Source organism: Pteropus alecto, unplaced genomic scaffold (assembly GCF_000325575.1).
Source record: "Pteropus alecto unplaced genomic scaffold, ASM32557v1 scaffold69, whole genome shotgun sequence".
NCBI lineage: Eukaryota > Metazoa > Chordata > Mammalia > Chiroptera > Pteropodidae > Pteropus > Pteropus alecto.
The window spans coordinates 6,681,280-6,702,867 of NW_006494610.1; the positions used below are offsets into that span (position 1 = coordinate 6,681,280).

At 32.9% G+C, this 21,588-nt stretch overlaps 1 protein-coding gene across 1 annotated transcript in view; it reads left to right on the forward strand.

Moving 5' to 3' along the window:
- The window catches only part of PCLO (piccolo presynaptic cytomatrix protein), a 352,477-nt gene that overhangs the window by 13,819 nt on the left and 317,070 nt on the right, over positions 1-21,588 (forward strand). The window contains 1 exon segment of the mRNA XM_006925736.2: positions 9,803-11,209. Within this exon segment, the coding sequence (XP_006925798.1) occupies positions 9,803-11,209 (1,407 nt within the window).

The window sequence follows — 21,588 nt, forward strand, 5'->3', positions numbered from 1 at the left end:
TTGTAAATTTATGTTATAATTAACACAAGTATTTTAAAAAATTCTCATTTATCAAATGATTGGTTAAACAATTATATAATGTGAAGGACTAGATAAAGAATTTAGATCCTTGATTTTTATATCTTCAGCTTTGGCATTCTACTTAGTAAAATGTCAAGAATTTTCAGTTCTAAATAACAATGATGATTTGAAATGCTTTATGCCTGTGATGCAAGTTAGGTCAGTTTTTTAATAACATTTTTTCTTGCCACAGCCATGTGTACTTTAACTGGCACAATTTTTATATGAATCCAATAAAAAGAAATAAAGTGATTCTAAACATAAGGTTTTTAGAAGATAAAAGACGCTGAGGTTTTTTGCTATTCTCTGATAACCCATATGTTATCATTTATAGTATTTAAAATTAGAATACCCTGACTACAACAAAATTAATTTATCTTTAGTTAAAAGAGTTTTTAAATGAATTTTAAGGGATAGAAATATTTGATTGATATTTTAAAAATTTGTATTACTTAAATATGTTTACAAACACTGTATTTGTTTAGCACTCACTTTTTGATGAGGTCCAATTTGTAACATTTTCTTCATGACTTGGATGTTTTCTGTATAAAATAACTATATATCCCTCATGCACTGCATTTAAGTTTAATCATTAGATTCAAAGCCTTTTTATTACTTTTAAATAACTAATGTTTCAGGTGTCTTCCTGCAAATTTATCTTTTACAATACCTACTAAGACTATTTTTATATATTATTCAACTGGTATGATGATCTATAGAGTTTACTAAGAAAAGATGTTCTGCTCTGGAAGCAGATACATTTAATAAAATCATTTATTGGGTCAGTGATGGGTTAACTTGCTTATTGTTTACATCCCTTGAGAAAACACACATATCTGACACTCCCCCCATTCCATATCTTAACTAGCTTAGGAAAAAAAAAAAAAACAACAGGCTCTTACAAACATTTTAAAGGTATTAAAGACAAAGTTGTAAAAATCTATTAGAAGTTTTTAACTATTTTCCTTAAAGTAGTGGCATTATCATATGTATTGATAAGGCATAAAAAGATCGGGGTTGCAGTCCTTGCTCTGCCCCTCACACATGTACACTCTTGCTGATATTCCTATGAATTTACTTAAAAGTAGTTCTAGGTACCTTTGATAATGAAGAAATAACTTCACTACAAACAGTGTTTCTTGATTTTTTCTTCAGTAAGAAAGGAGATTGGTTTGTAGTCACAAGAAGAAGAGATCATAATTTGAACACTATGCATTTCAGATTGTGCACTAGGAACTTTATATGCATTTTGTCATTTAATGCTCATTTAATAAGGTAGTATCCATATTTTAGAGACAAGTTAGAGACTAAGAAAATTAGAATTCATACCTAAAGCAATTTGGAATCTGTAGTGTTTCCTTATAAATTAATCATTAGATGATCCTTTGGAAAAGTGGAGAGAATATGGTATTTTACACTTGGAAAATGTAGATATGATCTCCTAGCTCAGCTACTTACTTAATTTGTGATTTTGTTGGGTCATTTTTTTCTGAGTATGTAGTTTCCTTATGATATGAGAGTAAATAAAAATCACATTTAGCTATATGAGTGGAAGTGCTTTGAAATTGAAATGAATAAATATAACATTATTATTATTATTTATCTTTATAATTCTAATAGACAAGTTGGGATAGTGCCATCGTTGTTACCTGCATCTGTAGATGAGAAAACTGACGTTAAGAATTTAAGTAACTTGCAAGGTCAGAGAATTACTTCCCAATAAATCCCACTAAAGAAGCTGGACTTGCTGACCCCAAATTTAGCATCTTTTTAATAGGAGACTACACAGTCTCTAAATGGACCATTGTCTAAATTTCTAGATTACAGAAAGAGAGAGGAGGGAGGGAGAGAGAGAGAGAGAGAGACAGAGAGACAGCGCGCGAGCGTGCGTGTGTGCGTGTGTGTGTGTATGTGTGTGTGTCACGCGAGCGTGCGTGTGTGCGTGCGTGTGTGTGTGTGTGTGTGTGTGTGTAAATTTTACATAGTTTTAAAGTTAAAAAGAAATTAACCTTCTTGGCAGGAGTTTATTTTTGATTAAGTGTCAAGGTCCAAGAATACTGATTTTATGCCTTTCTATTCATTATTGCTCAAACCAGAGTTTTACATTGCTGAGTTCTTTTTTATTCTTCAAGAAAGCTGTATATTCCTACTGAACCAAGCACTCGTAGATTTGAAAAAACAGATGACAAAGTTAATTGCTATGACTGTTCACTGTCAAGAATAGAACTGAGGATCTAGAAGGAAAGTCAATAATTTAGCAAATGAAGGTGGAATCTTATTTGTAAAATAGAATGAAGTTCATATAGATGAAATCTGATCTCACCTGAATATGAAACTATAATAAACAACCTTTCCTATTCTTTTTCTCTGTGATCAAAAATACATATTTTTTAATCAATTGCAAAATAATTGATAGAAATCTGACATTTCTATCATTTGTTCAATATAGTCAGAATTTTCAGTAAAATTCATAAAAACTCTTAGCAGACTTCTACTTATGGAAGACAATTTTAAAAAGTGAATGGCAGGCTTCATTATATTAACCTGTGCTTGGAAATTCTGTAATAGCATTCATTGAGAAAAATTTTAATGTGCAGATCTATGTTTTTTTACCTTAACAAAGGAAGGATTAAAAATACATTCAGAAGGAAATAAGTGATAATTAAAAATGTAGGTAGAATCTCTGAAAAAATCTGAAAATAATGTAAAGCTGATTACGTGTAATTTTAAAATCACATTTTTCTTAAATATATTCTTAAAAATACATGTATGCAACTATATAAAATATGAATAAACTACAGGTTTTAAAGGGCTTCCATTCACAAAAAGCTAAAAGAGGCTGGAACCTCATGAAACTTTATCTTTTTACACAGCTTTAATATACTTTTAACGTTTCATATATTTTTTAAGAGAAGTATTTCTTTCCAAATCAACATACAAGTGATTGTCTTAATTTCAGTGAGCATTTAATTGAAGATATACATAATATAGACATAGAATACAGCAGATGTAATGAATTTACAAAGTTTATGAGACCTTTGCCTCTTTTCACTAATGTAATTTATTTTTCATTTTTAAATGAAATAATAGGACAATTCAATAAGCTATTCAAATGATTGAACAAACTAATTGGAAATATTGGATCATAGGCTACAAAATGTATGATAGCTCAAGGCATGTGTTAACTGAGGTATAAAAGTTTGAACTTGCCATATGAGAGGCTGTTCTGAAGTATTAATGTATAATGTATGTAAGTTCAGCTTACTGATTTGGGATCCTCTTCGCTTCATGTAACTGTAATAGAGTGTGAATATATTTTTGTGTTCATGTGCTATAATTTGTAAATTGTGCTTTGGTAAAAGTCTTGGTTTTCTTGTTTTGAACTGTACTAACAAACATATTAAAATATACTTTTATTATTTGATCCTATATTGTGAGTTTTTACAAATTGTTATTGCTAGCATTTAGTGAACATTATTATGCTTTATGAAGGGAAAATGGCATGTTTAGTGTATGTTTCACAAAGTTTGTTAATGTTGCTGAATTATGCAGCAGAAATTAATAATGCACACAGTTTTAAGGAGGAAATATCCATCCAACGTGGATGAATTGTTTTAAATAAAAGTGTTTCACCAAGTTGCTGCACATGTCGTCACAGTTCTGAGGAATGCTAGTGTCTAGTTTTTAACCAAAATAAATTGTACATTAATATGCATAGCTAAAGATGTCAACTGCAGTGAGCCATCTGTAGCCAAACTGCTGTTAGCGAGTAACTGCCTTTGTGGCAGAGGACATGTGGTTTGGGTAATCCTTGAATAGCAGAAAGCATGATCACATATCAAACTTTAGCCTGGTTTCTTTAAATATTATACATTCTATTATTATGTAGTACATATTAGATAACTATATTTCTGTGGTATTTGAAGTAATATAATATGACATAATAATACTAATAATGCACTCAACAAATATTTGAAGAGAATATGATGAAAAATAGGAAAAAAGTTTAGAATAATTTATCATTAAATAATATCTAAAATTTACTTGGTATCCAATACAGAGATAAAAGTAATCATGAGAAGTGGTCATTCCTTTTTAGGGTCTGTGTGAGGAGAGGAGAGGAGAATAGAGGAAATAATTGTAAAACAAATTTTAAATACTATCTATTTGAGTCCAAATGCTGTGGTTCAAACTGTTGTAGTAATAGTTGAGAAGGGAAGACCTTGATTGATGATGGACTATAAAGTGGCAAAGGAGGAAATTCAATGTGGACCATAAAAGATAGATAGCATTTAGATAAATGGAACAGAAGTACAAATTGGACTATGAATCATGACCCATGTAAGAGAGAATGAGATTACTGTTTTAATACAGTAAATGATATACATTTAGATATGGTTTAGAAAAGTCTAGTTGTGTTGCATCAAGAAGAACTCAACAGGTTTTATTGTAAAGGACAGGATGAAAGCATATTGAAGTTATACAACAGCTAACATGAATTGTATGAACAATAGCAAATATAAATTCCATATTGTTTGTTTTTGTGATGTTCCAGTATTCTAAGTACTATGCTATGTTGTTGAGCAGAAATTCAATTATAAATCTTATGCAAATTTTGTGTTTAAAATTTCCAGTTTGGAGCACATCGAAGGGTAGATGTTAATCAATATAGCTTCTGGCCTTTTTTTTTTTAGAGGTTTCCATTCTGTTTTGAAGCTAAATAGATTAATAATAGTTCTGAGCAGAAATATGCTTTAATTCTGGAACCTCAACATTGCTAACTCACCTCATTACTTAAATGTATTGAGTTATCTTGAATTGTTATTGAAGACGCTCTTAAAAATCAGAATATAATTTTAAAAAATCAATAGTTTTGATAATTTTTTAAAAGTAGAATCATTAATTGAAACTCTAAATGTGAAGTTCACTGTGAAACTTTCATATGGCACCTCTTGAAACACCTAAATAAGAAATTTATGATTATCCAGAAAAGGCTTTACCCAGTGAAGTTGTAGTACTATATTTCATAGCTCTGAGACATAACAAAAGACAATCCAGGTGATTGGATTAATCAGGGAGGTGTATTATAGTAATTAAATGCAAGTCTACATTAGACTACACAGTGACCTCAGAAGGAGCAAAAATCCTGGCTGCTCTTACCCCCATTTATGTGGCATATTAAATCAAAAGACTGAATGAATAATTTATGCCATTCTTTTTTTCCTTTCTAATTGAATTAGAGTAGCTCATTAAACAATTGTGTCTCCAGACCTTGATTCCATTTACGTACTTTTTATAGTAAGGCTATATAGGTGAGGAAAGCAAAAGGTAACTATTTTTCCTTATTTGTTATATGAAATCTAAAATTTAAGAATAGTTGAGGTATAGCATATTTATCTAATACGATTAGAGTTTTTTTCTTTTCATTTTAACAGTTGCATATTGAAGGTAAGAGTACTTCCAGTTCACACTGATACAGTTGTAAACTTCCCTGGTATTGTTTCTTATATTTCTCTCATGATTTCTCAAATGGATATGGGTGGTGAGAGTGTAATCTAATTAGATCTAATTTGAATGTAATGTTAGGGAGTTGGTGCTATTTGTGATAGGAGATCTGGGAAGTTGTTTACAAAATATTGGTGGAAGGCTGCTTCTGTGAAATAGGCTTGGCCTCAGGTGGCATCTGATTTCTGTGGCAGAAGAAGTGATAAGGGCTAAAATCTTCTGAGAGCCTCATTTATGGCTACAGTGTAGTAAAGATCCAACTATGCAGAACTAGGGGAACTGACTGTGTTATAGACATGGGTACCAAATGGAACTGGCAGCAAGTGTCTAAGGCAATTATGGTAGTAAATTCAGGTTCACCTCTGCTCAGAGTTAGAGATACATATTTAATTTTGGAAGAGAAACAAGCCCGTAATTGTCTCCAGGCAGGGAAAATGTGTATGGTTAGCAGGTGTGGGTAATTAAGGAGGGACTTTCAGTTCGAATCAAAATGGGACAGATTGTCCATGGCTGGAGGTATAGAGTAGGTTCTGGAGAGAATGGCGTATAACCAGAAAATGAAGGCAGAAGCCTGTCATTAGACTGGGTAAACAGTGAAAGTTAGCAGAGTAAACACAGAAGTGCTGTAGCTTGAAGAGCACAAATATTTTCAATTAATGTATTTAATTTAGACCAGCTCCAAAAAATGTTTGTGAACGTCTGTAATGTTCAAGGGTCAGTTAGACCCTGGGGGTCAATAGAAAGACTGCTACCAGGAAGTCTGTACCATTAGTTCCTTACAGCCTTTCTGGAGATATAGATCTGGAAATAGCATTTTATAAGTGCTTGCATAAGAACACTAACAAAATTATATATTTTGAATTTCTTGCAACAATTAACTTTATCTTACTGTTATTGGAGAGACATTGAGGTTTGAGGGGAAGTAGTTAGAGACAATCCCTTCTGTGGCTGTTTGTTTTAAACAGTTTCTATTTGGTAGAGTTATAAAGTATTTGAAAAATGAAAAGGGCCAAGCGAGGGAAAATGGCTTTGAAAATGTCAAAGAATGAATGGGAAATTAATTACCTTTTACAAGCAGCGTAGACATACTGAATAAAGTAAAAATGTGTGAATGAAGTAAATATATGACAGGAATCCTAACTCAAATGACTGAGAGGGCAAAGGTGCTATTACTACTCGTTACTCTCCCTAAGTGCATTGTGAAAGAAAAGTAGAAGGTGGCTCATGATGTTAATGCTGGAGCAGGTTGTAGCCTTTTTCATTTTCTCATTGTGTAGGAGGTTTTGTTCTTTTTTTTTTTTTTTCAATTGAATCAGGGAATTTGAAATGCTGCTGTTTTCAGTACTAGATTTTTAAATGCTGAGATAAAAATCATTTCTATTTTCAGCAGATTTGGCCAGTAGAATTAAATAAAAAGAAGGCTCTTCCTAAAAGAAAGCCTAAGAGGATAAAAAGCTTTTCATATCGTGATAACTATAGATAATAGTTTTAACCTGTATTCTAGTAGTGAGGAGGAATATTGGGTGATCAAATGTCTTTTATGTGTTGTTTATCACATATGGAAATGTGGTCATTAAAAAGACAAAAGATGAGACCATAGAGTCTGCTTAAAAAAAAAAATGTATTAAGATAAGAGCAGAATTCTCTCCTTGTGAAGAGGCGGAGGCTTGTGTTTTCTACCTGTCTTTTCATAACACTCGTCTGTCTGTGTGCAGACATAGTCATGTACATTTACAAACTATAAGGAAACATTGATTTTGGAATATGAACAGTGTCTTCCAGTGTTGATGTAAATTATACATTAGATATGCCATGGTATTGTTCTAATTTTGCAGTGGCCCAAAGATGGAATGAGAGCCTACTGGCTAGCTATGCATGAAGCTCCAATGTTTACATTACAAAAAGACTTAAAATTTTACTGCTGAAACTAAATGCATCCAAAAAAAAAAACAAACAAACAAAAAACAGGAAGAAAGGGAAGAAGAAATCATGACAAAATTGTCATTAGATACTTATTATATATCTATAATAACCTTGAAATTATGCTATGTGTTAACTTGTTTCTTATCTGACTCTTCTACTATAATGTAGTCTCCATGAGGACAGAGATATTTGTCTTTTATTCAGTAATATGTGCAAAGTAGAAATTGCTCAATAAATATTTGAATAAAGAAATGAATAGGTGAATATATTTTGTATCTACTATGGCTATGACACTTGTCAAAAAGAATAAGCAATTTAACTGTAATGAAATCCACTAACCCTAGGAGTTTGTAATCTAAAGTAGTTAATGTGGATGAAGATCTCATAATATTTTATAGGAAAAAAAATTAATGATAGAGTATAGGTAAAGAATTATGCTTTTATTATATTTTCTTTTATCTTGTTTGGCTGGATGATTATGAGGTGGTGTGGTATCATTTAAAGCTATGGAAGAAAACAAGAAGAATAAATAGTAAAATGGTAGAATTGACAATGACTGTAGGGGAGATGGTTGAGTGGGTAGATGCATATTTATAAAGGAATTTCCTTCCATCAAGAAGGGGATAAAATGGACTAAAAGTGTCCTTACTCCCTAGCTTACCTTTAGTCACGGTACTTGCATAAATAGCAATTGCTTGATTATTTTGGAGGATTCACACATTTATATGTATATATGTTGTTTCTTTTATGAAAGCTTCAAACATACATAAAGGTAAAGATAAAAATATAACAAACACATAGGTACTCAATACCCTTATTGAAAACAAATGTAATAAATACTCAAATACCTCCTACCCATATTTAACAAATATTTTAATTTTACTTTTTGATTAAGATTTTTAAACAGAAATTTAAAATGTCAGAGTTGAAAATTTCTTTTAACCTTCTCCAAACAAAAGTTTGCTTTCCATGAGACTGCAAAATAAGCCTTGTTATTACTGGTACACAAGTTTAAATAATTTCAGTGTGCTTTTTATTATTATTTAAAACCATTTTAATGATTAAGAAAAAGATTCAGTAAATTTTTTTATTAAAAAAGTTAACTGTTTAAACTGTCGAATGAAATTTTTACAAATTTAGGGATGATTATTTCAATTTATTTACAAAAGGAAATTGCGAATAGAGTGTGTCGTTTGCTAGCCTAACACTTTTTTGCTGTGGAAAAAACTTTTCTGTTTCTTATGCTCTGTATATTTACTTATTCACCACATATAATTCTATACAAAGAACTTCAGTGCTAAACTGGTAACATTAATTACTTTGGGTGGAGAAGACTGGATCATGTAGAATTTGCCATTCTAAATTACTTTGGTAATATTTCAAATTTTGTAAAATGTGCATATGTTATTTTGGAATTTAAAAAGGTAAATATTAAACATGAGTACTTTTAAATTATCTTCTAAGGTATCATACAGACTTCAACATATCCTTTCACAATGGGTGTGATATGAAACGAACAAATGCACTGTACCTATGCATGTATAGATATGTATATCTCATATATATATGTATATCATCATATACATATATGTATATATATATCACCAGTCAAATAAGTATATTGCTGACTTATATTGCTCTTTCCAGGATATTCATAAAAATGATAAGGAAAAATACTTTCTCTGCTAGATCATGCTATTTGTGATAATTTGAGGGGATGCCATTATTTTTTCTATATTTTCTTAACAGAGAATGCTCTCTTTTTAACCCAGTATGGTTAACAGTTTTTCTTTTCACATATTTGATTATGTCGCCTTGGAGAGAGAAGTAATGCTTTGCTAATTTAAGAAATTAGCAATGTGTTAATAATTTGACAAGCCTACACTGGGTTGTATAACTAAAAACTGTTTATGAGCCATCAACAGAGAATATACCTAACATAACTGATTTATGGAATCTAATACATGACTCATGTTTTTATTTATAATACCCAGTTTTCTACTTCTGGGAGTAACCAAACTTCCAGTAAATTAAAGGCAAAGAATAACAAAATTAACTTTAGAAGAAAAGTACAATTCTATGTTGATTTTTACCTTTTATTTTCCTTAAAATGTACAGTGCTTGTGTCTGAGATTCATTAGTTATATGTTAATTAATTAACATTTTAATATTTTAACACATTAAAATGATTTGATTTATATTATCTTTTGCATGATGAGAGGCATCATTTCAGATAGTATTATGCATTTTTAAAGTGTTTTTGTCTTTCTGTATTGTCGTTATCTCAGTAACCATTGTTCTATATTATTTCTAGATAAAAGAGTGGCTCTGTTTAAACTGTCAGATGCAAAGAGCTCTAGGAGGTGATCTGGCTCCAATTCCATCATCACCCCAGCCCACACCGAAGACTGCCGCAGTTATTCCTACATCAACAGTGAGCAAACCATCCCCACAGTTGGAGCAGATTTCTCTAAAGAAAGATACTGCATCCAAACAGGATATCTCAAAGGCACCTGAGTCCAAAAAGCCCCCACCACTAGTGAAACAACCAACTCTTCATGGTTCTCCCACTGTCACAGCCAAGCAGCCTTCTGTGGCAGAGTCCTCATCGAAGCCAGCCCCTTTCAAAGAGCCTTCTGTCCCATCTGAGCAGGCCAACGTCCCCATCGCTGATGATAAACCAAAGCAGCCCAAGACAGTAAAGCCAGCCGCAGACATTGTGTCTTTATCATCAACGGCAACAAAACCTGATATTCCAAGCTCCAAAGTTCAGTCACAGGATCAAGAGAAAACAATCCCACCTCTAAAAATAGACTCTGCCAAACTCTCACAAAGTTTTCCACCAACAGGAGGAAAAGTCACCCCAATGGACTCTGAAGTCATACCTCGACCTGCATCAGATTCGAAAATTATTTCACATCCTGGGCCTAGTATGGAGAGCAAAGGTCAAAAACAAGCTGATCCAGTTCAAAAGAGGGAAGAACTCAAGAAAGCACAAACTAAAATGAGTCCTAAGCCAGATGCCAAGCCAATGCCAAAAGGGACACCGACACCTCCGGGCCCTCGACCTACCACCGGCCAAACTGTGTCCCCATCTCGACAGCCGTCGAAGCCTCAGGAGCAGTCGAGACGTTTCAGTCTGAATCTGGGAAGTATTACTGATGCCCCCAAATCACAGCCCACAACTCCTCAAGAAACTGTGACTGGGAAACTCTTTGGTTTTGGAGCATCGATCTTCAGCCAGGCATCTAATCTAATTTCCACAGCAGGCCAGCCTGGATCTCATTCACAGAGTGGGCCAGGGGCCCCAACCAAACAAGTCCCTCCTCCTTCACAGACGCCTACTTCTCAGGGGACACCCAAGTCTACAGGTCAGGTACCACCAGCACCTGCAAAGGTTATACCTGTGAAAAAGGAAACAAAAACTCCAGTAGCTGAAAAAGTAGAGCCCAAAGCTGAGCAAGTTCCAACAGTGAAAAGAACAGAAACAGAAAAGAAGCCTCTTCCTATTAAGGAGAGCACACCTTCAACAGCTGAGACTCAAAAGGCTGCCCTTCCTCCCAAACTGGAGAAAAAACTCAAACCAGAACCCACCTGTCCTCTCTGCAAAACTGAACTCAACACAGATTCTAAGGATCCTCCTAACTTCAACACTTGCACGGAATGCAAAAATCAAGTATGTAATCTCTGTGGATTTAACCCTACACCACATTTGACTGAGGTAAGCAATATATATATTACACATGGATATGAGTTTATTTTGATTCTGAAATATTTTGGTAGCCAAATTTCTGAGCAAAAAATACATTTCTAGTAAAGAAATCAAATTAATGTTGACATCTTAGAAGTTTCAATTACATATTATAGGCTTTCTTATTAATTTATATAGTTTATACTTTTCTGGGTTAATGTATCAGAAGTAAGAATATGAAGTAAGCTGACAACTTAAAATAACAATTATCTCAATCCTTTATGAATTAATCACCTATAACTTTGGAGGGCTATCTGGTTTTCTCTTATAGCCATCAAAGGAATTGTAATTTACTATTTCCAATATCTCTAATCCAGTCTGTCTAATACACAAAAAAATATTTGATTGGTTACAGATCCATAAACAACATGAGATCTGTTATTTTACAAAAATTGTTAAGAACTTTGTGAAGGGAATAACATTGTCTACTAGAAAATATTGGTTCAAATATCTTCTGTCTGGACTTTTTGTAGTTCTGTATAGCTATTATCTGTCATAAATATAAGAGCACTTTATTAAGAACTATGGAAAGACAAAACTATATGGATTTCACTGACTGATACCAAGGAATTTTTTATGGAATGACGAGAATATTCTTTTCACAAAGTAAATGACCAAAAAGCAAGTAGTAAATTTCTACCCAATATTGTTATGAAGTAATGAAACTATGAGCCTTAGTAATATATTAGGGCTGTAAAATTTTGGATCTTGGAAGATTGATGGGTTAAATGATTTTTGCTATCTTAGATAAATAATAATGTTTTAATAAATATTTTGTGATTGAATTATAAATAATTGTTCATTGTTTTTACATAAATTAAAAAAAACGATTACCTTGATTTTGTAATTCATTGGAATGGAAAAGTTGAAGAGATTTTTAGCAACTATACAAAAGACGCTTTAAAGATTTTTGGTGTTGTTTTTGAGTAAAAACTTTAAAGAATAAACCATACAATACTTTTATTTTTTAAAGATATTAGGTTGCTTTGATATCATAATACCATATCAAAGTATTATTCCCACAGAATTAAGCAGAATTTTATTCTCTTTAACTGTGATGAATAATGTTAACTGTAACCCATTTTAAAAGTAGATAAAATTTAGTTTCTTTCAGTGTGTCATGTGTGGTGAAAACTATTTAATTACAGTAATAATTTTAGAAGAGTTCTTTTTGTTTATGTATTCATGAAGAGGGAAATTTTGGTTTTCCCAGTAAACAGGTCCTTGAATAATATCATTTTGTTCAAGGTCATTTCATTATAATGTTGAAGAGAATAAAAAAAAATCTACTCTGGCCAGGGCCACTGTCTGTGTGGAGTTTCCATGTTTTCTGTTTGTCTGCGTGGGTTTTCTTCAAGGACTCTAGTTTCTTCCCATGTTCCAAAGATGTGCATGTGAGGTCAACTAGTTTGTATAAGTTGTCCCAGTCTCAGTGAGTGTTGGTGGTTGTGAGTGGCCCTGCCATGGAAGGCCATCCTGTCCAGGGTAGATTTCCATCTGCTGCCCTGAGTTTTTGGGCAAAGCTCCGGCCACGTGTGACCCTGAACTAAAATAAGAGTGTTGGAAAATAATTATTTTATTTGTTTTTATTAGTCTTTTGTTAATGTATGTATAGCTCACATTTACGTCAGTGTTTAATATTAAAAGTATTTTAGGTCTTTATTTAGAAGTTTGGTGATGTTTTTGTGACCAGAAATATGCTGTAGGATCATAACTCTTGTTTATATCAATTAGCCTATGGTAAATGGGTTTCCTTATATGTTGTTTTGCTTAAAGTCGCAGTTTCCAAGAAGCTAGAGATGACATTGATCACTTACTGTACAATTGTATTAATTTCATAGATTAAAAAAAATTGTTCCATTTAACGAGGAGTCTTATGATATCAAAACCATTTAGTTAATTTAGTCATAAAACAAATTACACCATAAAAGCTAAACTAAATGTCTACATTTAAAGTATATTTCAAGTGCACTAAAGAGTGTATTGAAAAGAGAGAACTGTAACTTATATGTATGTGTGTATACATATGTAAATGTATACATTTGGACCATAGTGATTATTAGAATGTTGTCAGTATTTGGAGGTATGAAATGAGAGCCCTGGCTGAAGGGACAATTAAACCTTTCACAAAAATCTTTAATTTTATGTGTGTTGGTCAATTATATTTTGGAGGTAGTAATTTGGAAAGGAGATTTCTTGCATAAAGCAGGGAATTTTCTAGAGTATGTGTGGAATTTCAGTAGTTTGAAAATATAAATGGTTTCAAGGTTTTAAGTGGTTGAGGTGACGTCTGATTTTAAATATGATCAGTAAGATTTAGACAGTGTGTCATTCTTCAGATTATTTTGCTCTGCGATAATTTCTTTGAATTTGGAAGTTCATATTTTAGAGGAGAAAAAAAAATTGATATAATAAAGGCAGTGGATTAGTGTTCCTGGCTCAATTTGACTGCTAATCCACAAGAAGTTTTCAGTCAGTATAAGGGCTTAATGCCTTCTGTTCTCTAGGGTAAAGTACATTAGCTGACCTAGCAACAATGAAGATTAGTTGAGTTAATCCATGTTCAAATAGTTTTTATTATTATTACCTAAGAGACTTTAGAGGACTGGAAGAAGGGGTTTGTTGAAGAGAAAGGCACATTGTGCTTACATGTGTGTGTGTGTGCGCGCATGCGCGTGCGTGCGCACACACACTCACATGCACATGCATGTATATATATATACATTCCCAAGAATTTGTAAATATGATATATGGGCTTAACTCATGGTGCTATCCCAGTGTCCATACTACTAATCTCTCTAAATTGTGAATGCTTAGGAAAGCATCTCCTCCTTATCCCTTGGTTTATTTCTATGATTTCTTCATTCTACTTGTGATATTTTTCTTGTGATCTAATATTTTCTGTTGGCTGGCACTGTACTTTCATTGTAGTTTTAGAAAGCACGTTCTGAAAATACTCGGACTTTATGCCTGCAGTGTAAGATATGGTATTCCTCAAGAAAGGATTCAACTATTTTCCAACTATTTTTTCTAACTCTATTATAAGCCTCTGCTTCTACAGTGCTAAATCACTGTGAGGCAGGACTTCTTTTTCTACTGGTACCAGTCTGCCCTCACATTTTGCTGTTTTGTTCCTCTGGTGGTGAGAAGAGCTGGTCCTAGTTTGTCATAGGATAGGGAGCTATCAACAGTATTCCTCTTCCCCCTCCCCCTGCTATCAATCAAACACACCTGTCTCTAAGGTTGTTTCCTGTATTTCATGCTCAACATCCTCCTTAACACCTGAGGAGTGCCAAGGGCTGCATGCTGGGCCCTGCAGGGGAGGGGCGGGGGTAGCCAAGCTTCAACCTAAGCCTTATGGTTTAACTGTTTGATGCCCAATTTGTATAAATGGTGTTATAATCCGTTAACTTCTGCTAGCAAAGAACAACTCTTTTAGGCTTTAATTTCTGCCAACTCAGGGAATATCTTACCTTGAAAAGAGTTTTAAAAGTGGCAGTTAGGCTTTCTGAAAAAGCTAGTCTTACAGAATCTGGAAGCATGCTGAAAAAAATAGTTTAAATTGTAATTAACTTACCCAGAGAATTTTAATCATTCTAGTTCAGTTCAAATGCAAAAAGAGCCAAATCATAGTGGATATTTATTTTATTGTTTGTACTATCTTCTTCAAAAGTAACTCTTTACTATGAAAATAAGACTTGAAAATGTTTCCTCATGTTTCAGGAAGTCTTAGAGTCATACTTTTGCTTCCTGAGTAAGATAATTATCCATGGACTAAAAGATGTAGGAATAACTAGCATATACTTGTCACTAGGCAACAAATAGGCCTTTTGAGCCAATTAAGTCACAGTGGTATAACTGAGATCCCTTCAGATCTTTACTCTCTGGCCAGGGTGGTTTCTGCATTCTCTATCCGATCCTTAAGGAAGGCCTAGTGGGGATGTGCTGCATTTCCTGGTTTGTAAACACATAATATATTGCCTTTACTTTAAAGGTCATTACTTAAGACTTTAAAAATCATATATCTGTTACTAAAAGCATTTATATACATGCATATATGAGAAATTAAAGACTGAAAGGATGGTCAAAAATCAATAAGGAAAAAAGAATAGCAATAATATGTTTCAAAATAATTACATATGATGCAGATTTACATTCTGAATAAAACTCTTGCATACATGGCAAAGAGGGACACCTGATGGCAATTTTTCACTGACATAAATTTAATAAATTTATCTGTAGAAACATAATTTTTATTAATTTTTAGGAGAAATTTGACATTAGTTTTTTATTGTGATAGTTGAAAAAGTCCAAACATGGATTTAAAATAGAAATATTTTGTTTCAACAAATTTGAACAAAAAGTAATTTGTTCATTAGTCTTTTTAAATGCATTTTTAGATAGTTAATATTCTACTCTGTGTGATAGTGCTATATTTCCAATATTAACATGCAATTATACACCATTTTCCCATGTGATTAAACACTTCTTAAATACTATTTAACATGATTAAATATTACTCAATTCTATGGATTTCATATACATTGTCTATCTATTAGAGATTTAGGTCATTTTCAGTTTTTAATTTTTAAATAAGATGAACATTTTTGAATATAAATATTTGTATATTTAACTGTTTCTCAAAGAAAGTTTACTAGTAATAGGGTTGCTAATTAAGGGATAAGGACCTTGAAGTATCAAGTTCTCTTTGGAGATGTGATAGCAGTTGACTTTGCCACTATTAGTGTATGTGATTGCTTTTGTATCGTAGCTTCTCCAAACTTGAAAATTGTCATTTAAAATGACATTTATTAATTTAGAATCCTAAAAGTGCTATAATATTATTTCTTTGATTTATATTTCTTTGATTACCAGAAATTTTATTTGAATATTAAATGTAAATAGATGATTCTAATTAAGATTCAGACAAAACATTGTAAAGGCATTATGGGGTAAGGTAAACTGCTATCAATCATAATGTTATTATTTTTTTTTCATGGTGCTAGATTTGACTTGGCCTATGTGCAAAGCATTGTGCCACAAATTTTATTTATAACTGCCCTGAAGGGTAGGTTTTACAGCTATTTTAGAGATCAGGAGGATGAATATCAGAGAGGTAAAGCCACAGAGGTATAATCAGATGCTGAGCCAGTGTGCTCTTCTGTACTATTCAAATAACCTGAGTATTCTGGTAGCAACTGACTGAAAAACATGACAATTCTGTACTGTTCAAATAACCTGAGAACGGAGTAACAAATGCCATTTGTTCTGTGCTCTCTTACCTATAAGTAGTGTCAGGTGGTAATTACTATAACTTTAATACCAACAAATTTGCTAATATGTACATCAAAGCCAGGTAACATCTGGGGCCCACAGAATAATGATAGCTGTGTTACACTGTTGAATGTAGAAGAATGGGCAGATTGAGAGGTTCAGAAGCATAGAGGCCAGCATCATTGTTCCAGTTTTCTTTCTAGATAAGTCGGCATTTCTTTCTTATTGGTCAGCATTTATAGGTGAGAGCATATGGCAGAAGGATGAAATGATGTCCCTGCCTTCATCTGTAATGAGCGTGAGACATAAAACATGCATGCTCCAGCTGCCAGACATACTATTATATTCCTGCCAATGCATGCAATAACTTTACTTCAAGAAAATGATGAACATCTAAGTGTTCTATTGGTGGTAGTGGTGGTTGTTAATCTTTGCGTCTACTAATATTTTTGTATAGCCTCATTTGTTACAGTCCTAGGAGTGGAATTGTTTTACCATAGGTTGTGTATGTCTTAAACTGGTTCTCCGCAGCAGTTGTATCCATTTGTATTCTGATGAACTATATACCCGCTACTGTTTTCTCTAGAGCTGCATTGTCTAGATAGGCACGGAACAAATGTAGTTTAATTAGTACTGTGGCTAGCTCAAATTAAGATTACTTTAAGTGCAAAAAAAAATTGGATTTCAAAACCTAGTATGAAAAAATGTACAATATCTCACTAATAATTTTATGTTGATTACTGTTGTGTAAGGCTTTTCTTCCATAAGTATTGTGTTACTACTGCCTTTTTATCGAGTGACTTTGTAGTTGCGTATGCACGCACTGCAGTTGGCTGCCGGATAATATATATTTCTTTCTCTCTATACAAGCAAAACTCAAATATTCTTGTATTTGTTGCACTCTGATGATCTTTTCCAGAGCTCAGTTTCCTCATGTTATGCAAAATAGCTGTTTCTTTTTACGTGCTCTCCTGAGCAGATAGCACTCAGGGCTTGCATCATCAAGAGGTATGCTATTGATGCCTGGCCTGGCCCAAGGAGCAATGTTCTCATGTTTTGTGAATCATCAGTAAGAAATACCTATACTACTTACTGGCATATTGTGGCCATACCGATCTTAGGTCAGGATATCTTCTTTTCACTACTGAAACTTCTGGTTCCAAATGTTTCCTCTTATTTATTATTTCTTTTCAGAACTCTTGGGTCTGTTTAGGTTCTGCCTGTGGCTTTATTTGAAAGTCATGTTTTTCGGTCAGTTGCTACCAGAATATTCAGCCGTACAGAATATTAGAACTTGAATATGTCATCTGTTCCACCATTTTCTTTCCTTCACTTTTTTTTTTTTTGGTCTAGTTTTAATATTTAAAGTTGTTAAATATCTATGAAGTTTAGCAAAAGAGTCTAGTAATAGGGTATTGTCCAGCCCAGGATTTTACTTTACTGTACTTATAAGCTAATAAATTAACTTTGTACTGTTTTGTAGATGGCGATAGTAGACGCGAGATTTCTGGTTTATAGACAAAGAACTTTATTACTCACACCAGAGCAGGCAGCAAGATTATACGTATATTTGCATCAGTTCCCCTTGCCTTCTACTCTCATGGGGGTCATGTGATACAGGCATAGATTGATGATGCACACACAGTAAGTTTGAGTCACAGGTGAGGAACACTAAGCTTGTGGAATCCACTTCTTTATTTTTTTCTCTCATTTTTTTAATTTAAATTTATTGGGGTGAAATTGGTTAATAAAATGAAATGGGTTTCAAGTGTACAATATAGTAATATGTCATTTGTATACTGCATTATGTGTTCACCACCCAAGTTAAATTTCCATCACCATATATTGGACTCCCTTTACTCTTATCTATCTTCCCCCTTCCCCCTCTTTCTCTCTGGTAACTACTAAACTGTTGTCTGTGTCCATGAGTCTCTGTTTGTCTTGTTCATTTGTTGCTTTCAGTTTTTTATCCCACGGAAATTATATGGGTCTCAACTTTTTCTGTCTGATTTATTTTGCTTAGCATGATAATCTCAAGGTCTATCTATGTTGTTGCAAAAGGCAATGTTTCATCTTTTCTTATGGCTGAGTAATATTCCATTGTACATATGTACCACATCTTCTTTATCCAATCACATATTGAAGTGCACTTTGGTCGTTTCCATGTTTTGACTATTGCGAATAATGCTGTTATGAACATCAGGATGGATATATCTTTACGGATAAATGCATTCAGATTTTTTGGGTAGATGCCCAGAAGTAGGATTGCTGGGTTATATGGTAATTCCATTCTTAATTTTTTGAGGAACCTCCATACTGTTTTTCATAGTGACTGTACCAATTTGCAGTCCTACCAGCAGTGTATGAGGGTTCCTTTTCCCCACAACCTTTCCAACTTGTTATTACTTGTCCAGTTGATGATTGCCATTCTAACAGGTGTGAGGTAGTATCTCATTGTGGTTTTGATTTGCATTTCTCTAATGCTAGTGAAGTTGAACATCTTTTTATATCTGTTGGCCATTTGTATGTCTTCTTGGGAGAAGTGTTTGTTCAGGTCCTCTGCCTTTTTTAAAATTGGATTTTTTGAGGGGAGGGGTTGTATGAGTTCTTTGTATATTTTGGATATTGACCCCTTATAGAGGCATTGTTTGCAAATATCTTCTCTCATTAAGTTGGTAGCCTCTTTGTCTTGTTGATGGTTTCTTTTGCTGTGCAGAGGCTTTTTAGTTTGATATAGTCCCATTCATTTATTTTTACTTTTACTTCTCTTGCCTTTAAGATCAAATTCATAAAATTCTCTCTAAATCCAAGATCCATGAGTTTTGTACTTACGTTTTCTTCTATGCAATTTATTGTTTAGGTCTTATATTTAGGTGTTTGATCCATTTTGAGTTAATTTTTGTGTATAATGACAGATAGCAGTCTAGTTTCATTCTTTTGCAGGTGGCTTTTCAATTTTCCCAGCACCATTTATTGAAGAGGATTTCTTTTCTCCATTGTATGTTCTTGACTCTTTGTCGAAAATTATTTGCCCTTATATACAGGTGTTTGTTTCTGAACTCTCAATTCTATTCCACTGGTCTGTGTGTCTATTTTTCTGCCAATACCATGCTGTTTTGATTATTGTCACTTTGTAGTGTAATTTGAAGTCAGGCAGAGTGGAATCTCCAGCCTTGTACTTTTTTCTCAGGATGGCTTTGGCTATTTCGGGACCCTTGTGATTCCATACAAATCTGATGATTTTTTGTTCTATTTCTTTAAAAAATGCTGATGGGATTTTGATGGGGATTACATAAATCTGTATATTGCTTTGAAAATAAGGTCATTTTAGCTATGTAGATTCTTCCAATCCATGAACGTGGAATATCTTTCCATTTTTTTGTGTTGTCTTCAATTTCTTTTAATAATGTCTTATTGTTTTCGGTGTATAGGTCCTTCACTTCATTAATAATCCTCATCTTTACAGCAGATAGTAAGCTAGTCTGCTCTTTGTCCCATGGGAAACATTAATGATCCCTTTAGGTTACCTACTGAACACACAAGCTTGAGAAATGGACAAAGCAAAGAGTAGCCAGGGCCTTGCATTGTTGGCATACCCTGTGAGATGTGTAGGAGCAGGAAAGACCCACTGAGGATTGTCTTTTTAAAGAGATATTGATAATCTAGTGGATTTTAAGCTTAAAATATTATGAATTCCTTAAAATATGTTAAATATAGAGACTAAGTATAGAAAACAAATAAAAGTGAAAATGTTCTGGCTGAAGCCTGGCAGCTGCTCATTTGGAAACCTCTTTTATTCTTGGGCCTGACTCTGGTCCAACTACATGAAACTCCCATGAAAAAGGACTACCTATCAAACCGCCTACTTTAAAGATGAAGAAAAGTAGGCTCAGGGAATTGAAATGTTATGCTTAAGGTTGGGACCAGATACAAAATACAAATAATACAAAATATAATACAAAATAAAAATAAAAATACAAAATAAAAATACTCTTTTCATTAAGTTTGTTTTCTGCATCTTCTTTTCAAAAATCCCTTTCTTTACTTAATTTTGTGAACAAAAGACACAAAAAGAAAACTTGTGAAACAAACAACTCAATCATATTTAAACAAGCATTGTTACAACAGAAAATACATGCTCCGTAATTTAATATATATTAACATTTTCTTTCCACAGTATAACGTGAGTTACATAATTTCAGATATTAACATGATTTGAAAATAAATTCACTGGCATTTCCACTACACAGACAGATTTGTGGGCAGGACTCTGGGATTACTCTTTCATTAAATTATAGAAATCTACCTAATCAGGTGGCAAAATAATGTTTCAGGCCTAAATATGACAGACTAAAAGGTAATTTACATGGTTGTTTTATAAATTTATTATATATCTTTTATACTGTAGAAGAAAATAGTAATAATAGATGTTTATATAAGTAATTAAAAGGATATGTTTGCTTTACTATTTCTTAACATTAAAAAGTTATACATATGTATATATGTGTGTGTATATGCTTATGTATATATGTATATTTTAGATCTAAAAATATAAATTTCCCTGGGGAGAGGTTAGAACTTAAAATACCACAAGGTTTAATTTGGAGGTATAATGTATACAATGTTATAAACTAGCATATTGAACCGTGAGTCACATCTGCCTTGTCAATTTTAAAAAGGTGTTGTAGTATCAAGTAGAAATACAATAATCAGAAGAAATCAAAATGTCGTACACATGGAATTAACCAGTGGAATGAAAACAACTTCAGATATCTATGTGTGGAATGCCTAAATTTGGACTTAAGTACTTTTTGCTTCTCTTTTGTATTATAATTAGTTGTGAGAAGAATTGCCGTTTTAATTCACTAATTTGAGAATCCACAGAAAGGTTGTTCATTTAAAGCATTTTCAATTATTTGGTTTTTAAATGCTATAATTAGGCTTTTTGAAACAACTAATAAAAGTCATAGGCAAATTAAGATTGTATGTTTATCCTAATTGTTTTCAAATCTTAGAATTAAATTTGTATTTCCTTAGATTACTGTTTAAGCATGTCAGAGTAACAATTATACATT